This window comes from Anabrus simplex, chromosome 1 (genome assembly GCF_040414725.1).
Source record: "Anabrus simplex isolate iqAnaSimp1 chromosome 1, ASM4041472v1, whole genome shotgun sequence".
In the NCBI taxonomy this organism is placed as follows: domain Eukaryota; kingdom Metazoa; phylum Arthropoda; class Insecta; order Orthoptera; family Tettigoniidae; genus Anabrus; species Anabrus simplex.
The window spans coordinates 673,273,855-673,286,055 of NC_090265.1; the positions used below are offsets into that span (position 1 = coordinate 673,273,855).

The 12,201-nt window shown below is 39.3% G+C and overlaps 1 protein-coding gene across 1 annotated transcript in view; it reads left to right on the forward strand.

The window, feature by feature from the left end:
* The window catches only part of LOC136886104 (tonsoku-like protein), a 250,748-nt gene that overhangs the window by 166,710 nt on the left and 71,837 nt on the right, over window positions 1–12,201 (forward strand). The window contains exons 17-19 of the mRNA XM_068227232.1: window positions 5,907–6,197; window positions 11,067–11,327; window positions 11,485–11,660. Coding sequence (XP_068083333.1) covers window positions 5,907–6,197; window positions 11,067–11,327; window positions 11,485–11,660 — 728 coding nt within the window. The remainder of the gene's footprint in view (window positions 1–5,906; window positions 6,198–11,066; window positions 11,328–11,484; window positions 11,661–12,201) is intronic.

A 12,201-nucleotide genomic window follows, 5' to 3' on the forward strand; every position in this document is an offset into this window, starting at 1 on the left:
TTTAGATTGTGTCTTTTGAAAATATTAGTTATGGGGTGGATGTGGGTGTTGTTAAAGGTAAAAAGTGCATAGTCTTTCTTAGGTTTGTTGTTTCTACTTAATTTGGATTTCGGTTGGTGTTTTATTTTGTGAATGATATTGTTTATCATGTTTCTGCTGTATCCGTTATGCTCCGCTATTTCGTGAATTAGGTTTAGTTCCTTGTTTAATTCTTCTGGGGATAGCGGAATGTTGAAAGCTCTGTATATCATACTGTAGTATGCTGCCTTCTTGTGTGCATTGGGGTGAGTGGAATCTATTTTTATGGTATTGGAGGTTTGTGTAGGTTTTCTATAGATTTTGTATGTCAAGTGGTCTTCTGTTTTGGTGATGGATAAATCAAGATAATTCAGAGTGTGATTTTTCTCGGTTTCCATCGTAAATTTTATGTGTGGATCTATTTTGTTTAGCTGTTCGAGTATGTTGTTTTACGTTTGTAAACCTGCAGTCTATAACAACGAAGATATCATCTACAAATCTGCACCAGAATGATATATTGTCAATTTTGCTAATTTTTGAGTGCTCTAAGTGGTCTATGTAGATCTCAGCTAGTATTCCTGAAGCTGGTGAACCCATGGGAAGGCCTTGTTGTTTGTAGATAGTGTCGTGGAATCTAAAGTAATTATTGTTGAGGGCAAATTCAAGTAAATTAATGAATTCGTCTATTTCAAGGACACTCAGATTACTGTGATTTCTTAAATTTGATTCTATTAGTTTTGTCGTTTTATGTATGGGTATGTTGGGGTACATGTTAGTGATATCATATGATGCTAGAGCGTGTTGTTGTTCGATTTTCAGTTCTTTGGTGATGTTGCAGAATTCAATTGAGTTTCGTACTGATTCCTTACTAATCTCCTTACTAATTCCTTAACACCAAACTCTATGAAACACACCTAGAAGCATCCCATGTTTTACCGCGAAGTTTTTGGGACAACTTCCAACAAATAACCCAAGACAAAGTAACTAACCTAGCAATCCGAAAACAGCACACATTAGATAAGAAGCTAAATGCACTCAAACAGTCACAAATCCAAAACAAACAGGATAATATCACCCCCTTCAAACGCAATAAAGAAAACGAACACACCTTCCACCCACCCATAATGAATTTAACAGACACAAACTTTGATGAAACAGAGACCAATATCTTGAGCAAAGGACCTAAACACAATTGGGAGAACACATCAACCTTCCATAACCTCACAACCATCATTGCTGAAACCGAAAATGCTCTAAATAAAGTTCCTCACGACTCGCGCGACGAGATCAGAATTGAGGTTAAGAAGAAATTGCCGCTATACATTAACAAGATTAACAACAACATCAACTGTAAAAGCAAAACTGATAATATCTAACTCAGGAAACTCAAAGACAAAATCAAGCATAACAATCTATTAATAACAAAGGCAGACAAACGTAATACCACAGTCATCATCGACAGAAACGAATACATCAATAAAACTAAACAGTGTTTCTCAGACGACACCTTTCAAATTAAACGAAAAGATCCAACTGCCAGTATCCAAAAAAATCTCAAAACATTACTGAAAAACACCCATTTTCTCCTTAACGAACAAGAAACCACGAAGCTGACCATAATGAACCCCAAACTGCCGTCAGCGAAAGCCTACCCTAAAATCCACAAAACCGAGCTCGATAGCTGCAGTCGCTTAAGTGCGGCCAGTATCCAGTATTTGGGAGATAGTAGGTTCGAACCCCACTGTCGGCAGCTCTGAAAATGGTTTTCCGTGGTTTCCCATTTTCACACCAGGCAAATGCTGGGGCTGTACCTTAATTAAGGCCACGGCCGCTTCCTTCCTACTCCTAGCCCTTCCCTGTCCCATCGTCGCCATAAGACCTATCTGTGTCGGTGCGACGTAAAGCAACTAGCAAAAAAAAAAAAAAATCCACAAAGACAAAGTACCCATGAGACCGGTCATAAATTACAGATCAAGCCCGACGTACAAATTATCATGCTTCATACAAACATTTCTCAAGAAACGCTACAAATTCTTAGCCAAGAAATCAGTACGAAACTCAGTAGAATTCTGCAACATCACCAAAGAACTGAAAATCGAACAACAACACGCTCTAGCATCATATGATATCACTAACATGTACCCCAACATACCCATACATAAAACGACAAAACTAATAGAATCAAATTTAAGAAATCACAGTAATCTGAGTGTCCTTGAAATAGACGAATTCATTAATTTACTTGAATTTGCCCTCAACAATAATTACTTTAGACTCCACGACACTATCTACAAACAACAAGGCCTTCCCATGGGTTCACCAGCTTCAGGAATACTAGCCGAGATCTACATAGACCACTTAGAGCACTCAGAAATTAGCAAAATTGACAATATATCATTCTGGTGCAGATTTGTAGATGATATCTTCGTTGTTATAGACTGCAGGTTTACAAACGAAAACAACATACTTGAACAGCTAAACAAAATAGATCCACACATAAAATTTACGATGGAAACCGAGAAAAATCACACTCTGAATTATCTTGATTTATCCATCACCAAAACAGAAGACCACTTGACATACAAAATCTATAGAAAACCTACACAAACCTCCAATACCATAAAAATAGATTCCACTCACCCCAATGCACACAAGAAGGCAGCATACTACAGTATGATATACAGAGCTTTCAACATTCCGCTATCCCCAGAAGAATTAAACAAGGAACTAAACCTAATTCACGAAATAGCGGAGCATAACGGATACAGCAGAAACATGATAAACAATATCATTCACAAAATAAAACACCAACCGAAATCCAAATTAAGTAGAAACAACAAACCTAAGAAAGACTATGCACTTTTTACCTTTAACAACACCCACATCCACCCCATAACTAATATTTTCAAAAGACACAATCTAAAAATAGCTTACAGAACCACACGTAATAATGCTTCCATTTTATATAACACTAAATCTGTCAATGAAAACAACAAATACAGCCACTCAGGAGTGTACCGCATGAAATGCAACGATTGTGAAGCCAGCTACATCGGACGTACCGGCAGATGCTTTTTGATTCGCTACAGCGAACATGTCAATGCCACTAAATATAACCGCTTTTCATCCATAGGGCAACATGTCGAAGAACACAAGCATAAGTTCACTAATATCGAGAACGATATGGAAATTCTAAATATGAACCCCACAGGCCCATTGCTCAACATAATGGAAGATTTTAATATCAATATGGACCAATACGCTAATCCCAACCTCAACTTAAATGAAATCACAGATAAAACTAACATCCTCTTCAACACAGCCATTCCCATTCTAAAAGACACATATTTAAAAAGAATCAACAGACACAAACCCACACAAAATCCAAAAGACACAACCCACTCCACCCCACCCCCTCCAGAAGCTGCCTCCCCCTCCCAACCACCTCTCAATCTGAACACTATGACAGCAACACGACGCACACGCAACAAGGTGCAGCACACTCCCGGCTACACTTGAAGACATATCCAGCCCACACGTAACACACACTCCTTAGCACACAAACCATTTAGCAGGCACTCTCTATCAGTTATCCAATTCCTACTTCCATTTAGCAGGCACTCTCTATCAGTTATTCTAATTCCACTTCCTTTTTCTTTCTCAGATTTTGAATTTACCTGAGCACAAATGCAAGTGTGAAGAGGGGACTCTATCAACCTTTCTTTAATTTCAAAACTTCATCCATAGCACGACATGCCTCAACAAGGAATCTGGAAATTAGTATTTATCAGCAACATCATACAATAAGAATGAACAAGCTACAGAACCTCAGTCGATTACGCTCCCCGCAAAATTGCGGCCCAACAAAGCACCTTGATTGTGTATTCACAACGGTTGATCTCAGTGCCGACATGCTGCAAAGACGTTTCAACTTAACACCGAAACCTCAGTGATCCTCTATTCTATAGGAACTGTATTTTCAACCTCTGTTATACAATTTTTGGAGTGTGTGGCATTCAAGGGACTCCAGCAAGCCAAAGCCCTTTATTGCACCATATGTATATATGTATATTGTTTGACATAATGTTGGCAACAGCACAGGTTTTTGAATGGAACTCCAATGAGTCTAAGCCCCATATTGTACCATATGTATATATCTTAAGTAATATTATATTAGAATAAGGCATTCGTGTTAAATTAGTTTTAGTAATGTTTTACGTACTATCGCTATTAAGCAGGTTCACCAACAGCTGATGATGACCTTTTTACAGGTCGAAACCGGTACTGTTTCAATGTAGATAACTTCAAACATTTGTAATAAAGTATTGATTAGGTGGAAATCTCATTCTTCATACTTGCATTCTTAATTCATCAATACGGACAATGAAGCTGATAGATTATAGTATTGTAAAGATACATGAAACAGGTATTGCCGGCAAATTTTCAGCGGGTTCTCGTCGATGTGATGATGCCAATTTTAAGTTAATGGCTATTAAACACTCGGAAATGTATAATAATTGTGCAGCCACAAGAAAATACGGCATATGCCTAACTAAAGCCAATATCTGGCGTTACCGTGAAGACAAAGATAGTTTAAAAATGCATACTGCACAAAAAATGCATTCAGTGGCCCGCAACAAGGACGCTTTAAAGAAGCCGAAGATGAAATTGTGAGGTATGTGCACAAAAATGCAAGGGCGGAATTGCCATACCGCGGCGCAATAAACTCGTTCGTTGACTTTCAAAGTTCGCGATTAAGACCTATACATCGCTAGCCGCTGAAGTTGGCCGAATCCGGCAAGCAAGACGTGCGTGTAGCGGCAGCCAGTTATATCTGACGCTGAGTGAAAGTAACAGTTTTATAGTAAGCAAGAATATTTTCCTGATGAATCGTCGTAGTGTAGAGACGCGTGGAATGTGTATTTGCCGGCAAATTTTCAGCGAGATCCCTTCGATCTTATGGTGCCAATTTTAAGTTAATGGTTATTAAACCCGCTGAAATAAAGCATAATTGTACAGCCGCAAAAAATACGGCATAACTAAAGCCAATGTTCAACGTCTACAAATAATCTAAAAATGCGTACTCTATAAGAAAGACATTCATATGATTTTACAAAGCACTTTAGAGCCTCATTAAAAATTTTTGAAGGAAAAAGTGGGGGTCATTTTGGATTCGGGAAATATGGTAATTTTTTTTTTTTCCCGAATGAAATTAAACACGCTTTCACGTAGTATCGGATTTCGAAAAACAACAAACAAGTAAGCCATATTGTGGATATTATCTGCAAAAACTCAAGTGTTTAACAAACTGATTGCCATTTCATACTGATTTTAATGTGATTGGGGGTTTTCCCAATTTTTACGGATATAACGACAATCCGCTATAGCGAGTAAATCTTTTGCCGTTGTGAATTCTCGCTATAATGGACTTCTACTGTATAACAATGTTTTTTTGGAGTAAGCGGAGCAAAACTCCTTCATTTACACAGATCTGTTGTCACTCCGGAAAATGACTATTATAAGAAAAACTTTAAACGATAAATTTAATCAGGAAAAAAATGGATGATTACTTCCCAAAAGCAAATTGAGTATGAAATGTAATTCAGTGTGTCTTGTATTTCCTTTGTTGCATTATTTATAAATAAAAGCATGACTTTCAGGTTAAGTTATGTGTGTTATGTATGTTTGGCCATTATCCGTGCTACTATGGTCCGCATTAGCACAGATAATCGGGAGTTTGCTGTATTTCTAAGAGTCAATAAATTATTATTTTTTATTTATTTTTTTTTTTTCCCTCAGCATGTTGCTTTTCTGTTCTTTCTTTCCACCTCAAGAATTGTTCGTTATGTTTTTTGAGTTGAATAATAGGTTTAATCTGTTTTTATTAGATCAGAATACATTGGAACTTCAAGGAGGCAGTCTGGTCTTCGCAATTTGGAGAATGAAGTTGGAACCTCGAGGAGAGAGTCTGGCCTTCATGATTTGGAGAATGCTGTTGGGACTTCAAGAAGAGAATCAGGGCTTAGTGATATGGAGAATAATGTTGGGACTTCAAGAAGAGATTCTGGTCTTCGTGGTATGGAGAATGAAGGAGAAGATGCAATAGATGAACATTTTAATATTGAAGATATATTTTCTCAACCATTTGACTACAATGAAATTACTAATACATCAGGAAGGTATGAATATTATATTGCTAAAATAATTACAGTAACTTTTGATTTTGTTTCAAAAATGAATGTTCATTACCTGGGAGAAAATAAAAGTGATTAAAAAGGCCCTAGGTACCATCACGGCAGAAAGGAAGCAGAACATTTTCATGTTTGCTAGTTAACACATTGACGACCAGCCCCGAAGATCTCCATAGTACTGCGGCAAGTGGTTGTTGATGGGCCCGGAGATCTCCGTTTTTACACACGGGCATCGTTTGTAGCTTGTTGTGCTATCTGTTGGCTATAATTTTAACTACTTTCAATCATGTCGTGAAGTAGAGGGATCTTACATTTTAGTGTTGATGTAATTTTGTAATTGTACAGTGACTGTTGCCATGGAAACTTCGTATATACACGTGTCCTTAACGCGCCGAGAATCATTGTACAACATGGGGCGCCATGGCAATGTGCCCTCTGTGACGACAATGTATTTCAACATTTATATGCAGATTCATTGCCTGATGTGCCACATGGGTGATGAGCCTGAGAATTTTCATAGTTTCTCAGCTGATGATAGGCAACTGCCGACAGTAGGTGCTGGGCTCCGAGAATTCTCACTTTTCTGCACCTCGTTTTTCCATGATTACCGATGAGAGGTATCACATTGTGTAGACTATTAAGCAATGTAGTTAGTGCATGTTCCAAGTTTGAGGTCGATATGTTGAATAATTTTAGAGTTACAGTAGTTTGACTGCAACAGTGTAATTTCTTTCTTGGAGGCTGGAACTATCCGGTCTACATGCAGTAGCAGCCTCTGTTCAGGGCTAGTCATCAATGTGTTAATATACTGAGGCTTATTGACATTTTCCCAATAAACTGGTGAACTTCTAAGCTTTTAGAATGAGTTTAAATAGTAACAGTGGCTACAAATTGTCCTAGACACTGCTTGTCACTTTCCTAACACAATAGAACTGTGCAATATTTTTGGCGAAATATCTATTGGACAGTTGTATATGGGTTGGAGCTAAATTGTGGCAACACTACTGTGGATGTGAAACAAAACAGAATTATAGTCACATCTACCATGTCTTACTCTATGTCTAGTCTACTTCACTGTAAATGGAATCGCCGATGCATTGAAAAGCGACATGCTGTGGCAAGAAGCAACCAGTCTTGTGTGAGTTTCTAAGCTGTTGGGTGTTGTGATTCTTTTCACCATGTTTACATAACAGGAACAACAATGTTTGGCTGAAAATTCAACGTTCCCACGGTCGCACAACAAGACAATGTCATGAAGTTCTTTGTGAAGCATGTGATGAAATGACATTACTGTACAGAACAGTGATGGAGGTGAGTTAGACCTTTCAGTGAGGTCATAAAAGTATGGTGACATTGCTCGGCTGGGTAACCATAGTGTTGGTAAAGAGGAAGTGCAGGCTCTTGTCTTATTATTAGACACAGATGGACATCAGACAGTTCGTTAGTTACGTCATGAGACGGGATTATTGGATACAGCTGTGCTGGATGCTCTAAAGAAGTGACTGGTAATGTGGAAAATTGCGAATTGGTGGGTTTCCCATGAGTTAATAGAAGTACCGTGCAGGTTACAGTACGACGACGCTCAGACTTGCTGTGGTCGTGAAGTAGATGATTTCTTATTCCGTATTATTGTGCTTGAGACATGGGCCAGATAGTTCAAACCTGAACTTAAGCGCCGTCCAACGAGTGGCATCATTATGGGTCACCGTGCATAACAAAAGTTTGTCAGACTCCTACGAACATGGTGATTCTTGTCTACAACTACAATGGTGTCGTCCTAACACATGCCATACTGCAAGGACAGACCATTAACGCATGGTATTTCTATAATTTTCTAGTGTCACCTAAGACCAGCGTTGCAAAGAAAGCGGCTACATTTCCTTCAGAACCCTCCTGCCATGTTGTAGGATAATGTACGGGTACATGTGGCACACCTGTAGTCGAGTTGTATGGTCGCTGGGGTGGGCAAGCGCTTTTCTAATCCACCATATTCATCAGACTTAAGCCCCTGTGGTTATGACTTGATCTGAAAGATAAAGGAACAACTTTGTGGAATTCACTTCTGGACTGTTTCCAAGATTCTTAAAGCTAATGCTATTGAGGAATGCCACAGGGTCTTTCCCTGGGTATTTCACCTTAATCGCATCCTACCAGTACTGTGGTACACCAGTTGCAGTGTCTTTTCAAATGGCCCATAATTCAAGTTTTCTTTTTCTGAATGGCATCAACAACACTTTATCTTTAGCTTATTAGAAGGGGAACTTTATTCCTTTTTCCTTGCTATTCAAGATATTCTCAACATACGTTGCCAGTACCACATTCATTGTGTCTCATTGTGTCTCATCACCTTTATGTGATACAGAATCCGAAACTATGAGGACTTATGTGTAGTTCCTTACCAAGAATACAGTATAATCCTGCGTACCACCCGGCACCGAATAAGACCCGCACCCTAAATTTGAGATGGCAAAATACGGAGAAAAATAAAAAATCAAATAATTTGCATGCCTATTTAATTTTCTTCAAATATACCACAAATATAAATTCAAGCAGCTTACAATTAATAAAATCATCACAAAAATCATAAATAAAATCGGTCCAATACTCAGATCGTTCACAATTCACGGTCATCTAAAATTTCACCATAGGAACTGTCATCGCTGGCATCTTTCCACAAATAGTTGTCCTCACTACCGTCCACTGAATTTGAACTTCCACATTTCTTAAAGCTTTTGGACACTAGATCGTTGGGAATGCTCGCCCATGCAGTCTTGATCCAGCTGCATATTAGTCTCACTTCAGGCCTTTTCACTCGGCCGGTTGGTGTTAACGCGTGATCACCATCAGACATCCATTCGGTGTACAACTGTTTTGTTGCAGTTTTGAAAGGCCAGTTCACGCACACATCCAACGGCTGTAGAATAGAAGTGAGTCCTCCGGGAATTATCGCAACATCGTTTTTTCCTTTCCTCATCATATCTTTTATGGCGTCAGTTGTATGTCCTCGGTAACTGTCCAACACAAGCATGTTTCGTTTTTGTAACAAAGCTCCTGGGTGACATTGCCAAACGCACTTCACCCGGTCCTCAACTAACGCACTGTCCATCCAGCTGGACTCATGTGTTGTAACAATAACACCGGATGGCAAATTTCGTTTCGGAAGTGTTTTCCTTTTCAGAACCACATATGGAGGGAGTTTGGTTCCATCCGCTAATACGCACAACATTACCGTGCATCGTTGCTTTTCGTTACCACCTGTTCGGATAGTTACACTTTTAGAACCCTTCGTATCCACTGTGTTTACCAACGGCATTTCAAAATAGACAGGTCAGCATTCCCAATTTGTGACAGCAAATAAGAATTTTTCTTCAAGTGAATAATGTGACGCTAAAAGGCCGTTAATTTTTCTTCATACGCCCCAGGGAGATGACGTGAAATAGACGTACGTCTCCGAATACACAATCTCTTTCTCCGATAAAAGTTTTGGATCCACCCGCGACTTGCAGTAAAACCCTGTTTTTTGAGATCTTTTGAGATCTCTTAGTGCTTTCAATTGACACATTTCACTAGAAACACCAGATCCTAACTCACGTTTCTCTATCACAAATTTGTGGAGTCGTCCTTCAATTTCCGGAAACACTGCACTCCGCCCGCGAAACACTCTGTGATCGCCGTTACTTTTTAGAAGTTTTTCCTTCTGCCAATCATGAATACATGATTCGTCAATATTGTACTTTCTGCCAATGGCACGATTTCCATATATATCAGCTTCGCTTACAACTTTGTTTCTCACGCACAGTAAATGACTGCAGACGCCGTTTTGAATCCATCGCTTACTATCGAGACAGCACTTTCACGGGACAGATACGAAACTCGAATGCGAGCGAGATAGACTTCCGTAAACAACAGTCTTGACTCTCGCAAAGTACGATATCCCGCAAGATTGGCGCACCCAGCATGCCAGCAACACTTGCGAAACAAATGACGTTCGAGCATCCGCAGGAGCGGATTTCATATTTACTGCATATTTACCCATGTTCTTTGATTTACCGTATTTCATTACCTTACATTTTATGTTGACATGCCACTGTAACCGTACGGAGAAAAATCAATCTTGTTTTATAGAACGCAACTAAAATACAATAAGACCTGAATGCCCATTTACATGTGGTATATTGAGTATGGTAACCATATTCAAATCTGTTTCAATACTCCATGTAAACATAGTAAATATTTACAAGAATGAACGGCTTGAATACGACCCGCACCCAAGATTTAGATAGTAAATATTTACAAGAATGAACGGCTTGAATACGACCCGCACCCAAGATTTAGAACCAATATTTTGGGGAAAAAAGTGCGGATGGTATTAGGGATTATACAGTATTTTTAAAAAGACTGCCACCTTCAAAGTAATCACTTTCAGTGACCATACTTTTATGAGTGGTCGTAAAGCTTCTGAAAGCAATCTCTTTTAGCTTCCGGTAATGGCTCCTGCGATACTGCTTTTACTGTCTTTGCTGATGCAGAGTGATACTCCATCAGATGTTATTTTATTCTATTGTCGCCATAAGACCTAACTGTGTCGGTGCGACGTAAAGCTAACTAGCAAAAAAATCTATATATATTCTCCAAAAGAGGCCAAAGACACTGGAGGTGTGAATAGGCAGTGTTGAAAATAGAAGTTCCATGTTTGGAGAGAAACTTTGAGATTAGTAGGGACTGGTGTAAAGGAAAATGTACAATTGTCAGTTTTACCACATCTTGGGCTGCTTATGACTCCAGAAAATTATGTAAAATATCTAAATGCAGCGCTGAAATCATTCTTGATAAATGAGTGTCTGTTTGTTCACACAGGCCAGCAGTTGCAGTTCAGAATTCTCCAAGACCAGAACAACAGCAGGTGTCGCTTCTTAATGCTGGGTTCACTCGTTCTGTCACCTCTGCTCCTGGCCGCAGTGTAGTGGTGGAAATGACTAATCCCACTTTGAGAGCTGCAGTCCACCCTGTGAAGATTCGAGTGGAGGGTAAATTATTGCTTGTGCCCATATCAAGTGTAGAATTTGCTGAACAGAAAGTGGGTTGGCTTGCAAAGCAGGCTTCTGAGCGTTATTACAAGTAAGTAGCTTTATTGTTAATATCCTCATTGTGGCTTATAACCTAGCTAAATACTATGTTAATAATTTAGATATGTCTTTTCTCGTTTTCTTTGGCTTTTCTGATTTAACTCAACAAAATTTTCATTCTTGACTTACAACTTTTGATCTCTTGACAGATTGGAAGGTGCAGAACCAACCCTGACCCTGTTGACTAAAGACGGCGCTTCGCTGTGTCCTGATGACCCGATCTCCATCATAACAGATAATGATGAACTCCTATCGTATGTCACATCATGGACACTGTCTCCACTCACCAAGAGATATGAAGATGCTTGCAAGGCAATGGATACAGGTAAATGAAATAGGGTAATGCCACTTTGTATGAATAAAATTTAATTCATCAAGGACTAAATGAATGAAGGAATTAATTAAATCCTGCGTAATGGGATCCAACCGATTTATTGTCCACAGGTTACATGTTTTCACAGTTTGTACGCAGTCCTGTCGTAAGTTCTGAACCTCATACAAAGACTTTAGAGAAATAACATATATAACAGCATATGCAGTAGAAGTCCGCTATACCGGGCGAGTTGGCCGTATGGTTAGGGTCGCGCTGTGAGCTTGCATCCGGGAGATAGTAGGTTCGAACCCCACCGCTGGCAGCCTTGAAGATGGTTTTCCGTGGTTTCCCATTTTCACACCAGGCAAATGTTGGGGCTGTACCTTAATTAAGGCCACGGCCGCTTCCTTCCCCCTCCTAGGCCTTTCATGTCCCATCGTCGCCATAAGACCTATCTGTGTCGGTGCGACGTAAAGCAAATAGCATAGAAGTGCGCTATAACGAGTACGGCATATAACAAGAACCTCATTATAATGACAGTTTTTGTCTGTCC